We start from the raw sequence: 27527 nt of genomic DNA, 5'->3' as shown, positions 1-27527 counted from the left end.
CACACACACACACACACACACACACACACACACACACACCCTCACAATTGTAATATGAACAGATTGTTACTGGGCAGATGTCCATGTCCTGGACACTGGCAATGATTGATAGACTAGCAAGGCAGTCCTGCCAGTGGAAGTGACTGAAACATAATGCAGGACTCCTCCAACAGCTGCCAATGAAAAGCAAAAATCCCACACTGTGTCACCAGCACATCACTGCACACAGTCTTCCACCAGATTGGCCATTACCTTTGGGTCCAGCATGGGCCTGCAGGGACCTTGTACCAGGTCTGTCACTGGTGACATCAAGGCCGGCATGACAACTTGTGACAAGTCTCTGTGTGGGTCTTTATATTCAAAGGCAACAGCTGTCACAAATACACAATGTTTTCTTGGGTGAAAGTGGAGCTTTTTCTCTGTGCAATTAATCAACTGACCACACTGTACTGACGGATGGATAGACAGACTGACAGACAGACAGACAGGAAATTCTGTAGTCTTTGTTACAGAGGATGTTTTGGGTTATATTTTATTGACAACACTTTGTTCAGTATCATTTTTTTCACCACCAATTCAAACTGGTCCTGTCTGTAGTCAACAATGGAGCCAACGTTCTACATAGGTTTATTCTGTCTGTTGGTGTTGATGGCACCAGTAATGCTCCCCTTACTAACCACTGCAAACCAACCAGAGGACTGGCTATATCAGACTGGTAGAAGGGCTCTAACATCTTGATGCACCCATTGAAACACCCGAGCTTTCTCTATAAGTAAAGTCTACTCTTGCCTGTCTTGTATACAGCTTCGATGTGGGGACTCCAGTCCTGTCTGTGATTGTTTGTAGCACCCATGCACTTATAGTCCTTAACCTCCACTGCATCCTCTCCTATATTCCTCAGCAGCAGTGATGATGAAGTAGACATTGGCATATGCATATATTTTCTAATTAATGTTCAATTAGCTTTGTAGAGATCTATTAGAGTGCTGTGTGAATGGGTAAATGAGGCACAGATTGTAGTGTAAAGTGCTTTGAGTATCTTGAAATAAGATAGAAAGGTGCTATATAAGTACAGTCCATTTACCATTTACCATTTAAATCTGCATAATATGACAGAAAAGAAATTGTCATCAAAACTACTTTTGAAATTATTTTGCTTCAAGACTTAAATAAAAGTAATAAGCTATTCTCATTGGTTTGGTTTCAGTCTACAGGGCTCTGAACCAACTGCTGACATCAGAAAGGTGGAATTACTTTTTGTTCCTTGTATTTACAAAGAGATGAAACATATTTTATCCTCAGGGTTATTTTCCATATTTAATTCACAATCCAGTGGACAGTCATTTTGTAACAGAAAATTACATCATATTAAATGTCACTTCGTGACTACCAAGATGTTAGCAGACAAGTGAAATAGTATTTTGTTTCTATGTTTGCTTTTGATTTATTCTAGTCGTTAATATTTATTCACATTTTCAATGCCAAGAGCAATTTGTTTTACACATAAAAATTATTTTCGAAAACCATTTCAAACAGTTGTAGCAGTTAGGAAGCACTGTCATAACAGGATTTAGATATTGATTGTACAGTATGTCTAGTTTTAGCAGTAACAAATGAACACACAAGTTGCCAAAAGTACTGAATTTTCATGTTCTATATTTAAATTTCATCCCACCTGCTTTTACTATAGAATTCATTTATTGTTTGCTGTCCTGTTTCTGTATAATTCTACTCTAAGGGTTCTAGTGAACTTTCAGTTCTCTCACACAACATTTTGAAGTCAGACCCATGGTGTGTTTATTGCTCATGGACACAACGTGAAAGCAGTAAAGTTAATACAATACTGATGCAGGTCTGATCTGGAGACGTAAGCAGTAACGTGGCTTAATTATCATGTTTGTGTGGATATGGTGGTGACATGCAGCACGTAGTGTTGTTTCCTGGCTGATTCCTTGACGTCTATTCATTGTGAGGAAGCACACACAGCTACATCTTGGGCCACCTCTGTTTAATCTGTGCTGGTTACCAAAAGGAAACAGTGACATCTTCACAAGACTGTTTATGTTGCTAAATAATAAGTGATGTAAGGCAATAACTAGGACATTATTTGTTATTTTTGTCCCACTCTGTGGAGTGAAAAGGGGATTTTGGAAATATCTTTTGTCCGTTCATCTGTCCGTCTGTGCATGTTGTAAGCAAGATAACTTACACAAATGTATGTATCAACTTCCACTTTGATATATGGCTCCATCTAGGCATTGACAAGGCTCAAAAGGAACCTTGCCAATTTGGCAAGGTTGGTTGACAATTTGGTTGCAAAATTAAAATCCAAGATGGCTGCTGCCATAAATGCTATTGTATTGTGGGTCTGACTTTGTAAGAAGGCCCACCAGTGAATGTATTTTTATCAAAAGCTCTGTGGTTTTAATGTTGATTCTATTCTACTTTTATGACAGTGTTTTATTAATGTGTTATTGAATCTCTTAATTTTTACTTTCATCTGTTGATTTGGAGTTTTAAAGTAAGAATGGAAAGAAACTCTTGGGGATTGTCAGGATGTGCAGCAAAACTGCTGGCATAGCCCTACAGAACCTCACTGACCTACACCAGGTGAGGTCAGTGAACAAGCCCAGGCTGATTCTGGCAGATCTTGATCACCCAATCCATGGTGAATTCAGGTTCCATCCATCTGGACGCAGGTATCTCCTGCCCAGATGTAGGACAAATGGACAAAAAAAACTTCCCTTTAGCGATCAGACTTATCAACAAACAACGATGGTTTCTGTGAACCTAATTGCCTCTTGGGGATAATAAAGATTCTTGAACGTAATATCTTGAAATAAAAGTGAGGTACTGACATCAGTTTTGGTGTGTGGCTGCATCTAGGTATAAAAAATATTCCTTTCAAAAATCCAATATTGCCTCCACCATATATTTGTAAACTAGCCATCCATATTACTTGAGGAAACTGCTTTCTATTCCTTATGTTGCTTAAAAGTATACTTTCCTTGAATGATTAGGGTGGCTAGTGGGGTGGCCCAAGACTACTCTATTATGGCCGAGGCCACCACATGGCCCCGCCATTGCGCCAGTTGGTGGATTAAATTGTCCCCTCCCCTTTGCATGAACAGTCACTCTGTGTTGCCTCGGACAAGGGAAAAAAAAGAAAAAGGAAAAAAAAAAAAAAAATATATTTATACATAGACACTAAAATATAAATAAACTCCAACACAATTGCGTTAAACATATTTAACTCCTCCCTACTTCAATATCTTAAACCAAAAACATTAAGGTTTACTGACATTCCCTGGTCCATTCCAGTCCAGAAAAACCCTCTTCTCAAAAACTTCAAACATTCACTATTCAAATCCCCATGAGGGACATTCTCATATGGCTTCATACTAATTTCTTTTTCATCTCATACTTTATTATTGACTTGAAAACACAGTCATTCACACCAGGTTGGAGCAGATTTGCATCTGTAAAAACAATTGAGTTAAAACTATTTTTATGTTTGCTAAAACTGATCAGTTGTGGCAACCATTTCCTTTTCATTTGACTCCAAAAGTTAATTAGTTGTAGATGTACATCCTATGATTTTTTTTCCCCTAAAATTTTAAATCAGTTTGCTACTTCATGAAATATTTTGCTAATGGTCTGACAAAAGAACACACATAATTGCCCATCTTTTATGATACTGGGTGATAAAACATCTTTTGACTTTTTACCAGTCTTGGCATAAGTCCCTTCTGGATGAGACAGAGCTGATGGATATCCCTGAGGCAGCGGTCAATAGGCGATTATTACAACACACAAACACATACACATTTACTTCTCTGTACTAACGAGACTGAGCCCATAATAACCTCACTGATTGTTGAGCCACTGCATTTGCCCTTTCCACAGAGCCTTATCACACTCACACACATACACACACGTGAGTGCTGACATACACACTTCCCTGATAAACCTCCTGCAGACCCACATGTACGTATTTCTGCCCTAGCTCCAATAATATGTGTGTACGTATTGTTATGCATTCTCTGTGGGTTTAGACTTTGAGCTGGTTCATGGGTGCCATTGCCACTTAAGTTCAGTTAAATTTTCAAGGCAACGCTGACATCATCACCCTCACAGCTGTTTTCATGCTCTCACATCTTCATTCCTCCGACGATGGATTGTTTTCTCAGCAGCAGTACTGTAATTAAAGAGCTCAAATGAATGTCCCAAGTTGTGATCCACAAGAGGCCTGGGGTTTTATGACAAAGCTTAAGTTGCCTCCTGATGTCCACTGCTTTATGGAGAAACAAAGACAAGAGGGAGAGCCTGAAGGTGTCCAGGGACAGGTTTGATCTGAAGGCTCCTTTTTAAACAAAGGGAACTGAAGAAATAACCCAATGATAAGGCGTAGGTTGCCAGAAGATGAAAGGAGCAAATGCCACAGTAATCCCAACTCTGCTGTCAGACTGTTTTTTGCTATAAAGAAAAGCTCATGTTAGTTGAGTCTTGGTAAGACAAGTGCATATGCAAATGCTGGCATGCAATCTATAGTATGTCTTGTTTTTTTAAAGAAAGACCTTGCTTCAGCTGAATTATTTGTGCCTGACATCTGACGAAGCTCGAGGAGTTGCAGTTCAGAGTCAGAGTCAAAGATTTTTTTTATTTGTCATTAGCACCACATGTGGTACATGTGGTGGAACAAAATTGTGTACACAAGATCCCAGTTACATCCAACAATAAAATGTAAAAGAAAAACAGTAATAAGATCTAAGATATGAACTAAGAAAAAATGTTATTTAAAAATACGCTAAGTACTAATAGCATTAAAACAATAACAGTGGCACTAGCATGAGTCTGTGTGAGCAAATGACTTTGAATGAACACAGCAACATGAAACAGCTCAGCAGCAACATGTTGTGATTTTTCCTGGTTAGAGATTCATGAGTCTAACAGCCTTAGAGTAGAAGCTGTTCCTCAGTCTAATGATTCTAAACTTAATACTCCTTAGCCTCCTTCCTGACAGAAACAGAGCAAAAAGTGTGTGTGCTGGGTGAGTGGGGTCCTTCAAGATGCAGGTGGCCCTCTTCCTGCATCTGGAGGTGTAAATGTCTGTGATGGTGGAGAGGCTGACTCCAGCAGTCTTCTGTGCAGCCTTCACCACTCTCTGCAAAGCTTTTCTTTCTGCAGCTGTGCAGCCTCCATGCCACACGTTGATGCTGGAGCACAGGCTGTTCTCCACTGGACACCTGTAGAAGGAGGTGAGGACTGAGCTTCCCAGACCAGCTCACCTCAGCTGCGTGGGGAAGTAGAGTCTCTGATGAACTTTCTTGATCAGGCTGGTGGTATTGTTGCCCCAGCTGAGGATGTTATTCAGTTACACACCCAAATACTTGTAGATGGAGATCACTTCCACCGCAGATCCTCCTATGTTTTTTTTTGGGGGTGGGGGTGGGGGGGGGGTGTCCTTCTGACGTCCACGACCATCTCCTTAATCTTATTCACATTGATGTGAAGGTTGTTCTCCCTGCACCAGATCTCCAAGTGTTCCACCTCCTGCCTGTAGCTGGACTGACTGTTGTTTGGGATGCATCCCACCACCGCTGTATCATCTGCAAACTTTACAATGTGACAGCCTGGATGGGTAGGTGCACAGTCATACGTGAGCAGAGTGAACAGGAGAGGGCTCAGCACACAGCCCTGAGGGGAGCCAGTGCTGAGGGTTATGGTGGAGGAGGAGAAGTTGTGGATCCTCACTGACTGCGGTCTGTTTGTTAAGAAGTCTAGTACCCAGTTGCAAATGGAGGGGCTAAGTCCTAGTGTGAGTAGTTTGTCCATCAGGGTTTGGGGGATCATGGTATTGAAGGCAGACGTGAAGTCCACAAAAAGCATATGGGGTTCTTGTTCTGGCTTAAGTTTTACAAGGCAATAGCCTATGCTAAGGATTAGCTTGCTAACGTTAGAGGCACGTAACCATAATGGAAGGTCTACCTCAATCCAAGGAGTTGGATTGCGCAATGGTCTAGAGAGTGATGTTAAAAATGCCAAGTCAATGTGTACATTTAAGAAAAAGATCAAAGCTGAATTGTTAAAAAAGTATATATGAAGTAGCTTAGTGTGTGTTTTGTATTAGAATTAGAAAAATTAGAAAGTTATTAATTTTGTTCTGTTACTTGAAAATTATTATGATTGAAATAATTGTTTGAAAAAAGGGGCAGATATAATAAGATTTTTTCTTATTTCTGCTGCCTTTCATTTTAAATCTTTTGTATCTTTTTTATATTGTTATGGAATTGTTTTGTACTTTTTTAAAATGAATAAACTTTATACCATACCTTACCATAATTAAAGCAGGTTGGAGAATTGAAGAGAATTTATTGTGTAGTTGTGGTTATTGTTATTGTTGTATATTTTTTTCATTCAACCTTTGTTTAGACAGTTTAATCCCATTGAGCCTCGAGGATTCATTTACATGAGAGACCTGATTTCAACAAATAATGATGACAACAATGAACAACAGCAACAACAATAGACAATTATAAAAAAGCATAACACTTTTTAAAAAAATAATTTACAAATAAGATGGCAAAAAAGTAACATAAACAGCTAGATTATAAGGTGAATTTAGAAAACTAAAAACAGGAACATGTCTGCATTGGTCCTTGCCAGGAGTCCAACAGATTCTTAAAGCCACTTAGAGAGGTCAAGGTCGAGAGCTTCAGGTCTTTTTGCAAGATATTCCAGGAAACAGGAGCGGAGTAGGAAAAGGCCCTTTTGCCAAGTTCAATCCACTCTGAGGGAACACTGCAGGTAATAATGTCCTGAGAGCACACACTGTAGCTGCACTCATGCAGAGACATGTAGGACGAGATGTATGAAGGCAGCAGACCAAGAAGTGATTTAAAGATGAAAATGTACCAGTGGGAGAGTCTGCATGAAGTTAATGATGTCCAGTTAACCAGTGAATACAGGGTGCAGTGGTGGGTACGATAATCACAGACAGTTATGAAATTTAGTGCACCATGATAGACAGCATCCAACATCTGCAGGGTGCTTGTAGGAGCATTTGTGTAAATAATGTCACCGTAATCAATGGAGGGAAGGAAAGTCGCAGTTACAAGACACACAGTTACAGTTACAATTACAGTTACTCAGTTACACAGTTACAATTACAATTACAGTTACACAGTTACAATTTGTTTTACAGATCAGTTAAAATAAACTTACCATGCTCTGTTCAGCAAAATACACTACACAGTATTGCTCCCTGCTTCAGCTGAGCTGAAAGTGAAACTTAAGTGAACGGCCATGACTTGAAAGTAGTCCTCAAGTGCCCACTGCAGGATACATTGTAAAACTATGGCTGGTTCCAGCATTTTAGGGGTGAAAATTAGAAGTGTTTATATCGGCGCATAATGGGACAACTATCACAGATATCATCCATCCATCCATCCATCCATTATCTTTACCCGCTTATTCCATTTTTGGGTCACAGGGGTCGCCGGTGCCCATGTCCAGCAATCACTGTGCGTGGGGCGGGGTACACCCTGGACGGGTTGCAAGTCCATCACAGGGCCACATAGAGACAAATGAGACAAACAACCATTCACGCTCTCACTCACACCTAGGGACAATTTAGAGTTACCAATCAGCCTAACATGCATGTTTTTGGTCTGTGGGAAGAAACCAGAGTACCCGGAGAAAACCCACGCATGCACGGAGAGAACATGCAAACTCCACCCAGAAGGACCTGCTCACTGAGAGGCAGCAGCTCTACCAGTTGCGCCACCGTGCTTCCTTCACAGATACCAATATGACCCAAAACTTCTATATTGACCTAAAATATTGGCCCTATTGATATATCAGTCAGGCTGTAATAATAGGTGTGGCTCGTAATGACTAAGCAGGGAATAATCAGTTCAGTTGGTTGCCTAGACATAACTACAGGCACCAATTATTTGATTGGTAAAAAGGCCAAAGATCTAATTAGATAATAATAATAATAATAACAATAATACTACTACTAATAATAATAATGCATTTTATTTGTTAGCACCTTTCAAGACACTAAGGATACTTCACAACATTAAAAACACAAAATTAAACACAAAATTAAACAATACAAAATGGCTTTAAAAACACTAAACCAAGAAGAAAATAACAAAAAATTAGAGAAGGCTAACTTGAACAGATGAGTTTTGAGTTGTGATTTGAAGGTCTGAAGGGAGTCAATGTTACAAATGTCTGGGGGAACAGCAAAAGGCTCTGTGTCCCATGGTGCTGAGGTGGATGAGAGGCACGTTGAGGTGGATGGAAGAGGAAGAACGAAGGGAGCGTGAATGGGTGATAATGTGCAGGAGATCGGACAGACAGGGAGGGGCGAGGTTATGGATAGCCTTGAATGTGTACAACAGGATTTTAAATTGAATTCTGAAAGTGACTGGAAGCCAGTCAAGTTACTGTAAAACTGGTGAAATGATAATAACGATGCGAGCAGCTGAATTTTGAACCATTTGAAACTTACGGAGTAACTTTTGCAGCAGACCAAATAGGAGAGAGTTGCAGTAATCAATTCGAGAAATGACCAAGCTATGAACCAGGATGGAAGCAGAGTGCGGGGAGAGGGATGGAAGGAGACGGTTGATGTTTCAAAGGTAGAAGTATGCAGACCGGGTAATATTATTGATGTGAGAGTGAAAAGAGAGAGTGCTGTCAAGAATGACACCCAGACACTTAACGTGAGGGGAGGGAGAAAACATGAAGCTGTCAATGGTGAGAGAAAAACTGTTGACTTTAGATATGGTGGATTTAGTGCCGATGAGTAGAAACTCTTTTTTATCACTGTTGTAGTGAACTAATTTAAGGAAGTTAGATGTAAACCAGGATTTAATTTCAGCTAAGCAGGAAGTGAGGGAGGAAGTGAAGAATTAGGTGCAATGGATAAGAAGAGCTGGGTGTCATCGGCAAAACGATGGAAATGAATGTTAAATTTACGGAAGATATTGCCAAGGGGGAGAAGGTAGATAATGAAAAGAAGGGACCCCAGGACAGAGCCTTAGGGCACACCTGAAGTGACAGGGGAGGAGTGGGATCTGAATGATTTAAGTTGGATGGACTGAATGCGGCCAGAGAGATATGACTGAAACCAAGCGATGGGTGTATGGGTGATGCCAGTGGATGAAAGTCTGCGGAGGAGGATGTTGTGGGAGATAGCATCAAACGCCATACTAAAATCGAGGAGGATGAGGAGAGAAAGTAAACCAGAATCTGCTTCCATGAGAAGAGTGTTAGCGATTCTAAAGAGAACAGATTCTGTGCTGTGACCGGGGCAGAAACCAGACTGGAACTGTTCATATAGACTGTTTTTGGTTAAATGGAGGTGGAGTTGAGAAGTGACTTTTTTTCCCCAGAATTTTAGAGATGAATGAAAGGTTAAAAATAGGGTGAAGATTATTGAAAATATTTGGATCCAATACAGTCTTCTTAGGGATCAGAGTGACAACTGCAGTTTTGAAAATAGTTGGTACAGTTCCTGAAGAAAGAAAAGAGTGAATTATGGCAGACAGAAATGATAGGGAGAAGTGAAAAAAGGCAAGAATGTACAAGTACTGTTGGGAGAGGATCCAATGAACATGTGGAGGACTTGGATTTCAGAATGAGTTTGGCTATTTCAGAGGTAGGAGGAAGCTGAAAGACGGAAAAATGCTGACCGAGGGGAGAAGGTTTAGATGAGGGAGGAAGAGGAGAGACATGACAAAGTTGCTGATGATTTTTTTCTGATTTTATCATTAAAAAAGAACATGAGAGTATTACAGGTGTCATTTGAATAGAAGTGAGAGGGAAGAGAGTCGGGGGGATGAAAAGTATTGTTTAAGAATGAAAAGAGGATCTTGGTGTAACCTTTATTGGAGGAAATGAGGCCAGAGTAGAAAGCATATTTAGTTTGTGATATTAAGATCTTGTAATGTGATGTCTGAGAGATGTACATGTCCTTATGGATGGTAAGACCAGATAGATTTTTTTATAGAGTCGTTCCAGTTGATGACATTTGGCTTTGATGGACCGGAGTTCAGGAGTAAACCAGGGGGTAGAATGAGTAAAGTTAACAGATCGTGTTTTAACAGGAGCAAGGGAGTTGAGAATAAGGGTTAATTGATTATTATGTTGAGCAGTAAGTTGACCAGGTGTCAGAAGATGTCCAGGTATCAGAGTGGAGGTAATACTAGATGAAATAGAATCCAAATTAATGTCTTTAATGTTCCTGAACGAGATGAGCCGGGCTGTCTTGGTTGATGAAACACACAGTGGAACATGAAATGATAGGAAAAAAATGATCAGAAAAGGAGAGTTCATCGACTTTAGAGTCAACAGGGGTAAGCCCAGAACAAGAACTCAAGGCCAATGTATGGCCTCTGATATGGGTGGGAAAATCAACAAGTTGATTGAATCCAGAACTCTCCAGGCAGGATTAAAAAAAATCATTGGTGAGTGGGAGGTAAAGATTGTCAATATGAATGTTAAAATCTCCCAATAAAATAATATTAGGTGACAAAGCAGACAGTTGAGAAAGAAAGGCAGAGAAATAATTTAAATAATCTTTGTGAGGTCTTGGGGGGCGATAAACTGTGGCAATGATGGCAGGAGTGGGTCCAGACAGTTTACACACAATGCTCTCAAATATAGTCTGCATAATGTAGTTTTATACACACAAATAAAGGCAATGACTGATAAACCATCTCTCCATCATTTTTATTTCTGATTTTTAGTCAACACTCTGTTTACTCAGGCACTCTTGTCCATTTCAGGGACATTTAGTCATCTATGTTTAGAGTTGCTGATGTGGAGCTTGTTACTATCCACTCTGAGCAAATACGAAGAGACGCAGGTGTACTCTGGCTTGCTTTGCAGAAAGCCCATTAGTTCACAGTACATAGATTACAAAGCTGACTGAGCCGGAGCTGGACCTGGACAGGAAAGCAGAGGAAGCAGACCTAATCTGTCTGCTAACAGATGGCTCCCCGATCACACACAGCACTCGGCCTGCCAACCATGTTGGAATGGAGCGACTGCCCATAGCGAGGTTGCAGAGGTTGCGCAAACAGGAGGGGACGATTGTTATTGAATATGAAATCTTGATCACTTCGAATGAGCTCACTATCCAGGTCGGGACAGGTCCAGAAAACTGATTCTCTTACCTGCCAGATCAATATACTGTAGGTTCTTAATTTTTTTTTTAAGTGTCCGTCTACCTGTCACAACGGAGGTGTTTATCCAGATAGAACAGACTGAGGAACACAGAACTCAACTCTTATGAGGGTATAAAGTGATTTATTTACAGTGATTAAATAAATACTATGTTCAGGTGTGACACCCTGGGAACCCTGGAAGGGAAGGTGAAAGGTCAGAGGCTGTGAGGAGCAGTTAGATATTGGTTTCTTACAGGACGACAGTAGGAGGGCAGAGTAAAGAAGAAGAGGGAGGGTTCCAGATCCAGGAGGTCCAGCTGAGAGTTCAGATGGAACGTGGAGGCAAGTGGTAGTAAGGCAGAGGAGCTGCTGAGGAAGACCAACAAGGAGGACTCGTTACTCACAGGTAGACACAGGAGTCGAGGATTCAAGGAGAGTCAGTTTGTTCCAGGACAGGAGGCGCAGAAACCAGGTTCCGTGAGAGCATGAGGAGAACACAAAGATAAGTTTACTTAGATCTAGAGGAAAAACACAAGGGGGCTGAAAGTACAAGTACCAGAAGGGAAGTAATGCTCCAGCAAGGAAGGACACTCTTCTGCAGCTTCTTATTGTCCTGGTGATGATTGTCAACTGTAGCTTGCTGGCACCACCTCTGGAACCAGGAACCTGCAGAAAGAACTGGGAATCCTACACTGCCTGTGTTGTCATAAAACGTTTGTCTCGTGTGACACTCTCATTCAGATGGTTAAATGCTTATTTTTACTTGTAATACAGTCAAATATAAAACTCATCTAAAAATAAAAACTCAGAACCAGACCCCGAGACAATTCTTAAAAGTTTGATCTGACAAAATAACTTTATGGTTTTCAAATTGTTGACACTCTTTTGTGGATATGAGGATATTTAAACTCTGCATCTTGTGTGCTGCAGGCTGTACCAAAGTTTAATGCATTTACAAATACATGTAAGTTTTTTTATTTATTTAAACTTTATGATAGATGGCAGACATTATGTTGACTGCTGCCAGGTTTCAGGAATAGGAGCTTTTTAACCAAGTAATCAGGACCTGATCATAAAAACACTCACGTTGCCAGAAAACTTTCCTGTTTTCAAAGAGTTGATCATTAAAAAACACATTTTTAACATTTATGACACTTTTTTTTTTTTTCATTTTTACAAGAAGGAAAACAAACAAGATCAAAATATGCAGTCAGCAGCAGCTGCAGCCAGGTGTGCACATTTATTACAGAACCAAAGGTTAGGAGTTAGGTTTTGGTCTTTGCAGAGCAATATTTTGTTTCAATATTAAAGTTATGCAATCAGCAGATTTATCAGCAGGTTTTACTCAAAATTCATGTCTAGTAAATCTAAATGTAACCAATAAAAGTACTTTCATGCATCGAGCTTGACAACAACTTAGCTGAGTTCTGATTCATGGCTTTTCTGGTTCCACACTGCCTATTTCATTTCTGAAGATGTGTATATGTGCAGGAAGTGACCAGAGTGAAATAATACCATTTCTAACCAAACTTGGATTTGACAGGTGTCAATCAAGAATGACCTTAAAGGTTATCTTATTATGTGTTCCCGCAGATCTAAACAAAACCTTCCATTAATGATCTATCATGTGTCTGAGCTGATACCTGGGAAAGAGCTATGGCACCTGGAATAATAAAAGGTCTTAAACTGAGAAACATCCATCTGTAATTTGCTCACACATTTGTAATCCAATCAGAAAAGAGGGTGGGATTTCTTATCGTGTAAATGTTCTTATAATGTTCCATTATGTATTGTTAACAATGGGATCAAACAGGGTTAGAGTAAAGAGATTCAATATTGAAAATGTGGAGGCAACCGATTGTCCGAGTCAGGAAAAAAGTTTGCTTAAGGACCATATAGTATATTGCAGATTTGTCATCAACTTTAACTGAAAAGTCTCAGTTGCTGTAGGACATTTTCAACATTTGCAAATGCCTCAACTTCAACAACCCTGGATAAAGTGCACACAACCTTTGTGGCAAAGAGCACTGCTCTTGTCTGTGATACCCTTGTATTGATCTACCAGTATCTTGACCAGGCTGCAGGTGCTCCCTGGAGAACCACATTTTACCTGTGTAGAATGCACCCCCCCCCCCCCCACACACACACACACCCACTTGAATGGCTGTACCGGGAGTGGTCTTTGGAACCATATGGATTTGGTAGTGCATGGGGATAATACATGTTCAACTATGAGAGAGAGTTCAGTTTATATCAACTGGATGAAGATGAGAAAAAGAAGACTTTAACTCAAGGTTCAATGTTCAAGGTTCTTTATTGTAATTAGCATCACATGTGGTACATGAGATAGAACAAAATTGTATACTCAAGGTCTCAGTTACACCCCAAAATAGCAAAAATACACAGTAGAATAGAATAGAATAGAATAGAATAGAATAGAATAGAATAGAATAGAATAGAATAGAATAGAAACAGCCTTTATTGTCCCACGGATGGGAAATTCAAGTGTAACAGCAGCAACAGATAAAAAGATTCACACAAAAGTTCCTAAATGTTAAAAACAATATACGTATAAAGAAGTAAGATAAACAATATCAATAATAATGTTCAGTATGTATTGGAATATTGAGAATGGCAGACTATTTACAGTACAGTATTATAGGCAGAGTGTATGTTTTAGCAGTATAAAAAGAAACGAACAGTATACAGTAAGATATACGATCAAAACTAAACAAAAAACAAAAATACTGTATAAGATATACACTAAACACTAATAATGTAAAATAATACAGTATATTAAACAGCAGCCCAAATATGAGTGTGTAGTGGGCAGATGAGTATGAATACAGCAGCATAATGGCAAGAGTTCAGCAGCATGGATAATCAGCACCACAGATAAGTCACATATCACCAATTAAAGTGGCATTACAGTGATTTTTTTCTTACATTGATTATCCTGGTAAGGAATTTATGAATCGTAACAGCTTCAGGGTAGAAGCTGTTCCTCATTCTAGTGGATGGACACAATGTTCTGCAAACTTTTGCCTGAGGGGAGCGGGGCAAAAAGTGTGTGCTGGGTGAATGGGGTCCTTCATGATGCAGGTGGCCCTCTTCCTGCATCTGGAGGTGTAGATGCCTGTGATGGTGGGAAGTCTGATCCCAACAGTCTTCTGTGCAACCTTCAACACACTCTGAAGAACTTTCCTTTCAGCAGCTGTGCAACCTCAGTGCCACACATTGATGCTGGAGCACAGGATGCTTTCCACTGCACACCTGTAGAAAAAGGTGAGGGCTGAGCTACCCAGTCCAGCTCGCCTCAGCCACCTGAGGAAGTAGAGTCTCTGATGTGCTTTCTTGATCAGACTGGTAGTGTCGTTGCCCCAGCTGAGGTTGTCATTCAGGTGCACACTCAAATACTTGTAACTACAGACCACTTCCACTGCAGATCCTCCTATGTTCAGAGGTGGGGGGTAGGTGTGCTTGCTCCTTCTGAAATCCATTGTCATCTACTTTGTCTTCTTCACATTGATGTGAAGGTTGTTCTTCCGGCACCAGTTTTCCTGGTGTTCCACCTCCTGCCTTTAGACGGACTTATAGTTGTTTGTGATGCATCCAACTACTGCTGTATCATCTACACACTTTACAATATGGCAGCCTGGATGGGTAGGAGCACAATCATAAGTGAGCAGAGTGAACAGGAGAGGGCTCAGCACACAGCCCTGAGGGGAGACATTGCTGAGGGTTATGGTGGAGGAGGAGAAGTTGTGGATCCTCAGACTGCGGGCTGTTGGTTAAGTCCAGGACCCAGTTGCAAATGTAGCTGCTTAGTTCTATTGTGAGTAGTTTGTCCATCACAGTCTGGGAAATCATGCTGTTGAAGGTGGCTGTGCAGTCCACAAAGAGTATATGCATGTAGGAGTCCTGCTCCAGGTGGGTGAGAGCAGTGTGGACCACAGAGGAAATGGTGTCCTCTGTTGATCAATTCTTATGTTATGCATATTGGTGTGGAACCTCGATGATATTGATGGTAGCTTTGATGTGTGCTATGACCAGTCTTTCAAATAATTTAGTAACTATTGGGGTGAGGGCTACTGGCCAGTACTCATTCAGTCCAGTCACACCAGAGCTCTAAGGAACTGGAATGATGATGACAGTCTTCAGGCAGGTGATAACAGTTGCCAGGGTGAGCGAGGAGTCAAAGATATCGTCCAGCAACTCACAGAGCTGATCGGCACAGTCTACCTCCTGTGGAGTGCGTGGAAAACTCGTGTAGGAGCATGAATGTACAACAACCAGGAAGTTCTGAGGCAGGCAATAGTACAAAATATCTAAACCACTAAATTCAATTAAATTCAGTTTATTTATATAGCGCCAAATCACACCAAGTTGTCTCAGGGCACTTTACAGGAGTTCACATACATAGAAAAGCCTATTAGTAAAGTTCTCTATCTAAAGAAGCCAGCAGACAAGTTGAATCTTGGCTTTGTCGTAGTCTCACATCCTGAGCAAGCACAGTGGCAACAGAGGAAAGGAAAAACTCTATTTTAAACGGAAGAAACATCCAGCAGAACCAGGCTCAGGACAAGCGGCCATCTGCTTTGACCGGCTGGTTGAGAGGACAGGAAGGAGAGACAAACGAACACAGAATGGTAGGTTCACATATAGGTGCAGGTGTACCTGAAAGACAAAAGAAACCCCATATGTTAAGGATAGAAGAAACAATTACAAATACAAAACAGGTTGAGCAGAGTAAGTAAAGACAGTAGCAGAGTGAAAAAGTGTGGTCAGTTTGTCCTCCAGCAGTCTAAGCCTATAGCAGCATAACTAAGGGACAGCTCAGGAAACCCAAGCTAACCCTAACTATAGGATTTAGCAAAAAGGGGAGTCTTAAACCTAGTTTTAAAATTGGATAATGTGTCAGCCTCACGGACAGAGATTGGAAGTTGGTTCCACAAGAGAGGAGCCTGATAACTGAAAGCTCTGCCTCCTATTCTGTTTTTTGTAAATTCTAGGAACCACAAGTAAACCTGCAGCTTGAGAGCGAAGTGCTCTGTTAGGAAAATATAGACCAATAAGATCTGTAATATAAGAAGGAGCTAGGTTGTTGAGAGCTTTGTAGGTTAGAAGTAGGATTTTGAATTATATTCTGGATTTGACATGGAGCCAATGGAGAGAAACAAAAACTGAAGAGATATGATCTCTCCATCTCCAGTTAAGACTCTGGCACAGCATTTTGGATCAACTGAAGACGTTTTAAAGAAGTTTTTGGACCATTGCAATAGTCCAGTCTAGACTTGGCAAATGCATGGACCAGTTTTTCTGCATAATTTTTAGATAAGATGTTTCTAATTCTAGCGATATTACGCAGGTGGAAGAAGGCAGTTCCAGTAATGTTTTTAATGTTGGGGATAAAAGACTTGTCAAAAGACAAAAGACTGATCAAAAATAACACCAAGAGTTTTAACATTAGAACTGGAGGCCAGATTAATGCCATCTAAGGAGGGTGAAAAACTGAAAAATTAATTCCTAAGGTGTTCAGGTTCAAAAACCAAAACCTCAGTCTTGTCTGTGTTCAAAAGGAGAAAATTAAGGGCCATCCAGGTTTTTATGTCTTTAAAACATGCTTGTAGTCCAAGTAACTGATTGTATTCATTGGGTTTTATGGACAAATATAATTGTGTGTCATCAGCATAACAATGAAAATGTATCCCATGCTGTTTAATAACTAATGGAAGCATATACAAAAGTAAAGAGTATTTGCCCAAGCACTGAGCCCTGAGGAACTCCATAACTAACTTTGGTGTATGAAGAAGATTTATTATTTACATTTACAAACTGGAATGTATCAGATAGATATCTGTCCTGAGCCGGGGGAAATGAAAGCTCACCATCCATCCATCCATCCATCCATCCATCCATCCATCCATCCATCCATCCATCCATCCATCCATCCATCCATCCATCCATCCATCCATCCAATAGGTACTGCTATTTCATTGATTTGAATCCAGAAATACAAATTATCTCATCAAGAGACTATTTAATTTAATTTAACATTTAATTTAATTTAACATTTCTAAATGTTGAAGTGAACCACTCATTTAAATCAACTGTGAAACAGTATTAATGATTTTTAAACCTCATTAGACTTTGATCATACAGTTAAATGTCTATTTACGAAGTAAGTGTGCATTTAGTCGTCTGTCTGAATGAGGAGTAGTGGATGTTGGTCGAAAGTCAGAGACAAGTTATGAGAACGAAGTGTCTTGTTTTAAAACTCTCAGACAGTAAATAAGAGCTGCTGGCACCTGCTTTGTCTCACCTCTTCATAATATTTCTCTGTCTGTACTAACCATTTTTAAAAACATTCCTGCTGCCTCCTGACTCCTTGTGACCCTCTGACATCACTAAAACTACACCCCTGCTGGTTTTTTCAAACAGTCAGGAAGTACCACATAACAGGAAGTGGATACCCCTTTAAAAGGCAACACTTCTTGAAACTATTCAGTCTTAGTCTTCACGAGTCGTCTTTTGGAGACTTCGTAGTCTTTTCCAGTCTTGCTGGAACTTTCAGTCGAAGATGAGACTCAACTAAGTAGCGGATGGATTTGACCATGTGCCAAGGGTCTCTCCATTCCAGCGTAGTCACAGCCTGCCTCGGCTATGACTCAACCCGAGCATTAAAAGCTCAACTTCTAAGGAAGCTTATTCGGTTGAACCGAGTACTTCGTCGCGATTTCTGATGACCCCAGCTACTCTAACCGGAGACGCTGAAAAGGGAGCGTACCAATGGACTTCTGTTCCGCCGTGGATGCATCCTCTGCTAAGGTAACAAAGTCGCTGCACGTCCTGAATTGTACCGGAGGGCTAAGCTGGATGCCGGAGGAAGGGTGTCAGGTTCTGGTTCAACACATAACTTTCATCCTTAAATCTAAACTTCCTCCTTAAATCTATTCCTCCTCTCTTAAGATTCTTTATTCGCCAGTAAATCATGCTAGATGCCTTCAGAGATGAATCAGTCTCAATCAGTAATTTTGATGTATTGAATCATTGAATTGAATTTGATGTATTTGCACTCATTGTGTCTACTTGTAATGTTCATTTTAGATGTGTGGTTTTCTTTCTTGTTCACATATATACATTTTATTTTTAGCTTTGCTTTAAAGTTCTTGTTTTGTGATTTGTACATTTGTGTGTTAAAATAAAGTTGAACTGAAGGTCGTCTCTTTTCTTTAAACATGTTTGAGGGAAATATTCCTGAGATCCAATAGTTTTGTGTCTTTCTATGATTTTCAGCTGAGTTAACAGTCATTAAAGTGAAAACAGGATTTCATGATGAAGCTGGCACTGTTTATTTATTTATTTTTTAAATCTTCAACGCTCTGCTAGTCTCACACGATCCTCTCCTCCGGAGACAGGACTGGCAGGCTCATCTTCCCAGCTCCGTGCTCAGCTGGTGACTCGCAGAGGCCGTTCCAAGACCCCAGCCGCGCGTAATCATGAAAGCCCGACACGCGCAGACAGGCGGACAGAGACGGGTCTGCGACGAACGGTGGAAGCAATTTTAAAAAACATTTTATGTGTAAAAAAATAATAATCATTTTTAAATCGCTTCAGCAATTTTTTAAAAACATTTTTTGGATAAAAACAAAATATTATTTTATTTAAAAATCGCTTCCACCGTCCATCCCAGACTGTCCAGTCCGCCTTACTGCCGGATGGGATCGGGATTCGGCCTTCATGATTACACGCGGCCGGGGTCTCACAATGGCCTTCTGCAAGTCCCCATCTCCAGCTTAGCAGTGATCAGCGGAGCTCTGAGCACACAAGGCTGGTATCCGGAACCCGAGCCTCCGAGTCGGCACATCGAAGGATCTTCTGCGGTGACCAGCGGAACTCGGAGCTGGGGAGATGATGCCCTGCCCGGCCTGGCGCTCCGAGGCTCCGGGGGGAGGATCGGGGTACACCAGCAGAGCTCCATCCAGCTTGCTCTGAATTATGTTGTCAGCCACCAAGCACAAAAAATGCCAGCACATCAGCATTAGACCAAGATGTTGTCAGTATTGTTTTTAAAATCTTTAAAATAAGTCCAGCCACTGCTCCAGTCCGAGAAATTGCAAATGGTGGATCATTGTTTTGAAAAGTTTCTGAAGGACCCAGTGACTCCGCCCCTGACCAATCAGTGACCGACAGTGTTCTGATGTCACGTTTTAGTACCTCTTCGTTCGGGTTAGAACCACAGAGCCAAGGGTACTGAAAATAGTAACAGGTGCTAAGTACCGGTACTAATGGAAAAGCCTCAGAACCGGGCCAAGTAGGGTCCAGTCGGCCTGTACCAGTACTAATGGAAAAGGGGCATTAGTCTGTCCAACATGTCCTGGGTCTTCCGCAGGTCTCCTCCCAGTCAAACATGCCTGAACCACCTCTCTTGGGAGGTGCCCAGGAAGCATCCTTACCAGATGTCCAAACCATCTCAATTGGCTCCTCTCAATGTGGAGGAGCAATGGTTCTACTCAGAGCCTCTCCCGGATAACTAAACTTCTCACTCTGTCTTTAAGGGAGAGTCTAGCTATCCTGCAGAGGAAACTTATTTCAACCACCTGTATCTGCAATCTCGTTCTTTCAGTCACTACCCAGAGTTCGTGGCCATAGGTGAGGGTAGGAACATAGACTGAACGGTAAATAGAGACCATTGCCTTACATCTCAGCTCCCTCTTCATCACAACCAACCAGCACAGAGTGCTCAATACTGCAGACACTGCACCGATCTGTCAATCTCATGTTCCATTCTTACCTCACTTATGAACAAAATCCCGAGATACTTGAACTCCTTCACTTGAGACAGGACCTCACCTTCAACCTGAAGAGAGCAATCTACTCTTTTCCAACTGAGGACCATGTTCTCAGATTTGGAGGAGCTGTCCACCAATGATTGCAAAACAAGTAAACATGGGACGTTTCTATCGCAAGCTGAAATTGCAGAGAAAATACTTCAAAGCAGTCTAGCAGAGTAAAGATATTGTGTTCGGTCACTGTCCTTTTAAGTAAGCATACGCAAATCTGACCACAAGATTCCCTCAAATGTCTTTGTCCTGGAGTCTGTGAATTCTGACTGTGGTGTATTCAGAACACTGTTGGCTCTACCAATTGACATTTGGGTGCAAAAATTGGACGATAAAGGTGAGCAAATCTCCAACATTTTCCGCAGCCACTCGTGCTGGTCCAATTTTCTTGCTGCGAAGAATAACTCTAAAATTTTAAGCCCAGCCTCCCAGTGTCCATAATCTACAATACATGAGATGGATGGAGGGGTCCCTGTTATAAACTTTTTGGCTTCAACTTGATACAGACCAACATGAAGAAAATGACCAAAGCAGGCAGACAGACCATGCTGACCTTTTGCTGGGAAATTTATATGCCCAGCCTGAAGATACATTGGAGGATTACAGTTTGGGTCCTTACTATCCACCTCCTCCGGTATTCTACTATTATCTAACTTTCTTGCCTTCTTCAGCCTCTTCCCTCTTCAAGGTTCTACCCACCATCACTTGAGGATTGTCTAGGGGAAAAAACAAAACCATTCTTCCTAATAAGTGAGAACTTATGCAAGGCCGTCAAGGGCAGTCATCCAGAATAAATCAGTATTCCACCACCTCATCTCCGATACCAGATCACGGAGATGAAATTCACGTTTGTTTCACCTTGAGTCTGGTCAGGACAGTAAAAACTGCAGTTGTTCACCTACTCAATGTAACCATGGGAAAATAGTTGTAAGAAAGTTAAAATGGATGTATTATATCTCACGTAAGCCAGCAACAACAGTGCTGTTTAAAAATATGAGGACGCACTATTTTATATGAGTAACTTTCATGGAATCATTCGGAAGTTCTTAAACCTTTGGTTTTTGGTTTGTTCCTGCTATCCAATGACTATTCATTTTCCACAACATATGGACAAGGAGAAGATGCACGCTCCAGCGTACCTGTCGCTGGGGGGGAGGAACCCCACAGCTCCAGCAATCTCTGGGGGAGGATGATCACAGTGGAGAACTTTATTAGCGAGTACACCAGTGCTGATAAAGTGAACGTGTCAACTGGGACATGGGAGCAGTTCCAGAAGTTGTGAACAGAAAGGTGTATGCTGTACTCCCTTCTGCTGGCTCCTTCTCAGCCTGATTCTTCTCCCAGCTCACCACCTGCCATGCTGGTCCCCACACCAGCACCAGACTTGCTGGGCTCTCATCATCCAGAGGTCCTCGCTCTTCCAGAGGTCCTTGCTCTTCCAGAGGTCCTCACTCTTCCAGAGGTCCTTGCTCCTCCTGCAGGTTCAGCTGCAGCAACGCTTCCTGCTATCCCTGAGGCAGCCACGTCTTCTCAGCCAACAAAGCAGCCAAGCCAGCTTCAGCTGACGAAGCAGCCGAGCCGCCTCAGCCAACTAAGCAGCCAAGCTAGCCTCAGCCGATGTGAACAGATGCATCGACACAGACAGACACCTCGAAGCAGACAGAGGCTCTTGTGTCTACTTGTGTCTACTGCAGCACATGAACTGGTTCCCACACCAGCTCCAAGACTGGTTCCCACACTAGCTTCAAGACTGCTTCACGCACCAGCTCTAAGATTGGTTTTCACACCAGTTCCAAGACTGGTTCCCACACCAGCTCCAAGGCTGGTTTCCACACCAGCCAAAACCTCACTGGTTTCCACACCAACAGAGGACTTTGAGGTCTTTCTGCCAATGTCTGTTCCAAGGGTCTCATTGCCTGCAGCCGCTGCTGCCCCAGGGGTCTTATCACCTTTAGTCACAGCCGCTCCCATGGCTCTGTCACCTGCAGCCATGACCTCCCCTGTGGCCTCTCCTTTGGCCTTGTCACCTGCAACCATGGCCTCCCCTGTGGCCTTTCTTTTGGCCTTATCACCTGCAGCCATGACTCCTCCTACAGTCTCTCCAGTGGCCTCTGTACCTATCGCCACATCCTTCCCGGGGGTCTCCTCATTCATTTTCTGCCTGAGTCCAAGAGGGTATAGGTGGATGCCACTGCTGCCCATAAAGGGCCATACGCCAGAGCTCTGGCCTTCAAACGAACGGTCTCCTGGCCACCCAACAGAACCCTGGTTCTAAGACGAATGGCTTCCTGGCCACCCACCAGAGCCCTGGTGTAAGGATGAATGGTCTCCTGGACATCCACTTGATCTCTGGCCTGCAGACGGATGGTCCCTAGGCTGGCCCCCAGATCTTCTGCTTTGCTTTGGATGGTCTCCTGACTGCCCACCTTGACTATGGGGGTTAGGGTTTCTGTGTTCCCATTTTGTGTTCAGTATTTGCCCAGGTTCCTACCTGTCGAACCTTTGTTTTTTGTTCCCTGTGTGCCCTACCTCTTCATTTTTCTCAACCACCACCCAAGTGGATGTAGCTCTCTCTTTAGGATTTCAGGTGCTATGCCTTGAGGGGTGGGTCCTGTAGAGTTTTTGGGGTCGGGTCCTGCATGTTGTGTTTTCATGTTTGCCTTTCACTCCTCCAGTGTCTCTCCTTCCTGTGTTCCAGCACTCTCTCACCTGTGTTCAATCTAATCACAACAGGGGCCCATCATTTTACCTTGTTAGTTTCTTTATATATTCAGCCCCTTGGTGTCTTGTCAATGTCTCTGGATTGTCCTGTCAAAGGCTTCTTGCTCTGTATCACTGTGTGTCCTCCTAAAAGTGGGTTAGCTGCCTTGACAGCATTTTGTTTTGTTCATTTAAAGAATAAACGTATTACTTATTTTTACTGGAGTCTCTCAGCATCTTCCTGCACGTGGGTTCAACACTGATGCAGAACATGATACTCTAAGAACTGAATCTTTTAAATTTCCTGATTTCAATTCATTCTTAGTTTATAAATATGGTGTTTTTTTACTATTGCATTTTTTAAAGTATGAACTTAGTGTTTTTGTTTATTAAATCCATATCAACGCTGCAGTGGCAGGGATTTTTTCTTTTTTTTTTAATTACACACATCACAGTTTTCTATTGGATTCTATCTTTAATTTGCATGTTCTTTAAAAGTCTAATAATACTAATAATAGATAAAGATAAACTCACTGTTTTTTTCATTAAATACACTGAACAAAAATATAAATGCTTTTGGTTTTGCTCCCATTTTTTATGAGCTGAACTCAAAAAGCTACAACTTTTTCTATGTACACAGCAGGCCATTTTCTCTCAAATATTATTTGCAAATTTGTGTAAATCTGTGTTAGTGAGTACCTCTCCTTTACTAAGATCCAGCTCACAGATGTGGCATATCAAGATACCGATTAGGCAGCATGAATATTGAACAGGTGTGCCTTAGGCTGACCACAATAAAAGGTCATTCTAAAATGTGCGAACATACATATCTTCAGCTAAAAGCATCCCAGAAAATAACCTGTTCTCCTCCATTTCCAGGTTCCATGAGCCTTGTCCTGTAGCACTTTTGATCACATAAATCACTTTAATTACTATTGGAGTTTGAGTTCTGTTTCCTCCCTGTCCTTATTCTCTGGGTTCTCATCCTCATGACATTAACCTTTATAATGTTTAAATAAGTGTATTTTTATTAAAGACATTATTACATCGACAGGCTGGATGAGTGTTTTTTCATCAACCTGCCTTTTAACACTAGTTTTGATGTATTTAAAAATAATACTAACTCCAGTTTTTGGGTAGAATTAGTACATCCAATTCACTTAAATGGGTCGGAAGCAAAGTTGCTCTCACTAACATGTCATACCCACAACTTGTGGATTAACAATACGCAGGACCGTGCATTTTTTTGGCAGAAGGAAGAAACAAACTCAAGATCAAGTTCATCATTAGAATTTCAAGGGCAGTTTAATATAATGATATTAATTAGCTAAACCTGCAAACCCACCCACACAGATCAGTATTTGCAGTTTGACTCCCATCACCCTTTGGAGCACAAGTTAGGAGTCATCAGGACTCTGGACCACAGAGCAGACAGCATCCCCACTAACTCAGGAGCAAGGCAGAAGGATAAATCCTAAATAAGACAGGCTCTAGAGCAATTCAGTGACCCTTAGTGGGTTTGAGGCATTGAGGCATTGAGGTTTGAGGTTGTATGTTGAAGGTTAAACCAACCAAGAGACAAAAAATACTAGAATCAGTGACTCATGCTTTCGGTTCTACAGACCTCCCTACATGAACATATTTATTTACTCTTTCTTGAAACACGACAGATTGTTTCTCTTGTAGCTCATGCTTTGATGACTTTTCCATGGTGATGAAAGAAGTCAACCAGATACCATATTCACACTCTTCACGGGGCAGCTGTGGCTGAGTAGTTAGAGCAGTCGTCCTCCAATGGGAGAGTAGGGGGTTCGATTCCACCAGCAGTCACTTATTCAAGTGTCCCTGGGCAAGACACTGAACCCCTCATCACCTCCATTGTTGAATGAATGTGATCTAGAAGCACTGATTAGTCTCTACAGATTCAGATTATCTTTGTATCGATCTAATAGTATGCTGTATGAATGTGTGTGTGGAGGTAAATTAGGACACAAATTGTGTTGTAAATTGCTTTGAGTACCTTGATTAGATACATAGGCACTATATAAGTAAGATCAACTTACCATGTACCATTCATTTTGTGCTGTGGCTGGGTTTGCTGTTTGGCGGCTTGTGCATTCAGTGTCTTAAGCAGCAGCTGTCACACAACTTGAAGGAAGCTGAAAACAAAGTTTTGCCAGCATCTGGAATGTCATTCAAGAGTTGCTGTTTATTTCACCATCGGCTCTTGATCCATCTGAGAATCACGCCTCTTGGATCAGCTCCTTTGAGAGAAATTGAAACTGCAGCAGAAGAAATGGTTTGAGCCTTGCACATTTGCCTGTGGATGCTTCATGCTGTCCTGTCATTCAGTGCCATCTTTACTTGTATCTTCCATCATCTAGTCCTTGCCTCTTGTTTTTACTCGCCTCATTTTTTCCCTCCAGATCTGAAAAAACGTCTGCAAACTTGTGCTTGTTTATCTGCCAGTTTGCCAACACAAACAAGTTTGACATGTTTTGTGTTCACACATTAAAAAAAGGGAACAAAAACGACAAAATCTTGTTAAAAATATGAATGTTTCACATGCATTATGGTCTGCCGCTCCCAGTTGATAATGTTAGTGAAACGGTGCTTACACATTACTTATATTTAAACATTCCTTGTTTCTGCCATTTTTTGTGAGTTTTTTAAAAGGTATCAAGGCGACCCCTGAAACCTGTGTTTCATTCCTCCTTTATTGCCTTGACTCACCATCCTTCACTTGGTGGCTGTGAACTGAGGAGATGAGCTCTGCTGCTGCTCTGACAGGGACTGACCTGTCCTCTCCAATTACCCAGAAAATCCCAGATCAGAAAAATGATCCTTGTTATTGATGCCTGACTCACAAGGCTACTGAAGTAGGAGACAGGCGACAAGGGCAGACAGTGACAGAGATGGTGGGGAAAAGACAAAAGGAGATTACACAGTGACAAAAAAAAAGGAAAATTGAGTACATTTAGTCGAGATGGATGGACAGATAGCAATAGCTGAGCGGTAACAGCAAAGGGACATAGGCAAAGGTAGCAGAGGGAATGTGTAGGTGGTCCAGAGCATGAGTGTTATCAAAAACTCAAAAATACAATGCACAAGGGTTGAAAAGGTCAGTCAAAAGCTCCCTGTTTACGGGTCACTACCCTCACAAACTCTAGGTAGTGACCAAAAGAAATGAGATTGTGGATACAACGGGTTGAAATGAGTTTTGTCTGCAGGGTAGCTGGACTCTCCCTTAGGGTAAGAAGTTCAGTTATCCGGGTAAGACTCTCAATAGAACCACTGCTCCTCCAAATCAAGAGGAGCCAGTTGAGGTGGTTCAGGCATCTTGTAAAGATGCTTTCTGGGCACCTCTCCGTGGAGGTGCTTCGGGCATGTCCAACTGGGGGGAGACCCCGGGGAAGACCCAGAACACGCTGGAGAGACTATGTCTCTCGGTTGGCCTGGGAACACCTTGGAATTCTTCCAGAAGAGTTAGAAGAGGTGGCTGTAGATAGAGATGTCTGGACCTCCCTGCTCAAGCTGCTGCCCTGAGATCTGACTTCAGAACAAGCTGAAGTTGATGGACGGATGGATGGATGGATTTTTTTCTTCTTTTTTTTTTGTCTTTACCTGAAGAAGCACTTATTTTTACTAAGAGCATCATCACAGTAGAATACCAGATTTTGCATACATTTTTCTTTTTGGATGTTTACCCATTTATGGCCTAACATGGGGCAGCTGTGGCTGAGTGGTTAGAGCAGTTGTCCTCTAACGGAAGAGTTACGGGTTCGATTCCACAAGCAGCCACATGCTGAAGTGTCCCTGGGCAAGACACTGAACCCCGCATTGACTCTGATGTGTGTCCCATCGGTGTATGAATCTGATCTAAAACTCTAATTAATCTTTGCATAGATCTAATAAACTGCTGTATGAATGTGTGTGGCGGTAAATGAAGGCACAGATTGTGTTGTAAAGAGTTTTGAGTATCTTGATAAGGCAAGTCTGTAAGTACAGTCGATTTACCGTTTAAGTAAGTAAGTTGTGTTTTGCCATCATTGAATGTTCCCATACAATGGCAAAATTAGTTGTCTACATTTAACCCATCACACCTGAGATACACTCAGGTAGAGCAGTGTGCAGCTATGCAAGTGCCTGGGAAGCAATAAGAGATTAGGTGTCTTGCTGAGAGACACCATGACATGTGGGAATGGCTGGGGATCAAACCTGGGACTTTTGGGTCCTGAGTCGGATGCCCTTCCTCTACCCTCATCTCTGCCCCAAAATATGGTAATGTTAAAATTAACAATTTGCCTTAAACCTAAAAAACTAATTTGCATCTGTTTTTCCAACTGTCTGAAGTCCTTCTGCACAGAAAGCTTACACCTACTGAAACCGGTTATAATAATCTATTATTTGGGTAAATTTACATTATGAAAAAAGTAACTGTCAAGCAGTGAGGATGACTTTGTGGTCCTTTTATTTTTTATAATTTCAATGTAACACCACATTTTTGTCACATAATCATATGACATCAAACAAAACAAAGGATATTAAGAAGTATCAGTTATCTTTCTACTTTGTAGAACAAAAGCTCTATTCTTTCAGTACAGCTCCTCAGACTGAGGAAGTCTTTAGGATGAAAGACAAAACATTTCTACAATTTTTTAACCCATCCAGAGGACCTGACTTAACTCTTTTAGATAGTTCCACCTGGATAATTGAGCATGGATCGGGATACTCTATTGTTTCAGTTTTCGTGCAAAATTTACAACTTGATCTGTTTTAACTCTTCAACCACTGCTCTTTT

The 27527-nt window shown here is 41.5% G+C and overlaps 1 protein-coding gene across 1 annotated transcript in view; it reads left to right on the top strand.

The window, feature by feature from the left end:
* The window catches only part of cacna1g (calcium channel, voltage-dependent, T type, alpha 1G subunit), a 409969-nt gene that overhangs the window by 206499 nt on the left and 175943 nt on the right, over positions 1 to 27527 (top strand). The window contains exons 5-7 of the mRNA XM_037691266.1: positions 12862 to 12886; positions 15752 to 15768; positions 17871 to 17912. Coding sequence (XP_037547194.1) covers positions 12862 to 12886; positions 15752 to 15768; positions 17871 to 17912 — 84 coding nt within the window. The remainder of the gene's footprint in view (positions 1 to 12861; positions 12887 to 15751; positions 15769 to 17870; positions 17913 to 27527) is intronic.

Source organism: Nematolebias whitei, chromosome 17, assembly GCF_014905685.2.
Source record: "Nematolebias whitei isolate Nwh7 chromosome 17, NemWhi1, whole genome shotgun sequence".
Lineage (NCBI taxonomy): Eukaryota > Metazoa > Chordata > Actinopteri > Cyprinodontiformes > Rivulidae > Nematolebias > Nematolebias whitei.
This window is presented reverse-complemented; position numbering and strand designations above follow the sequence as displayed.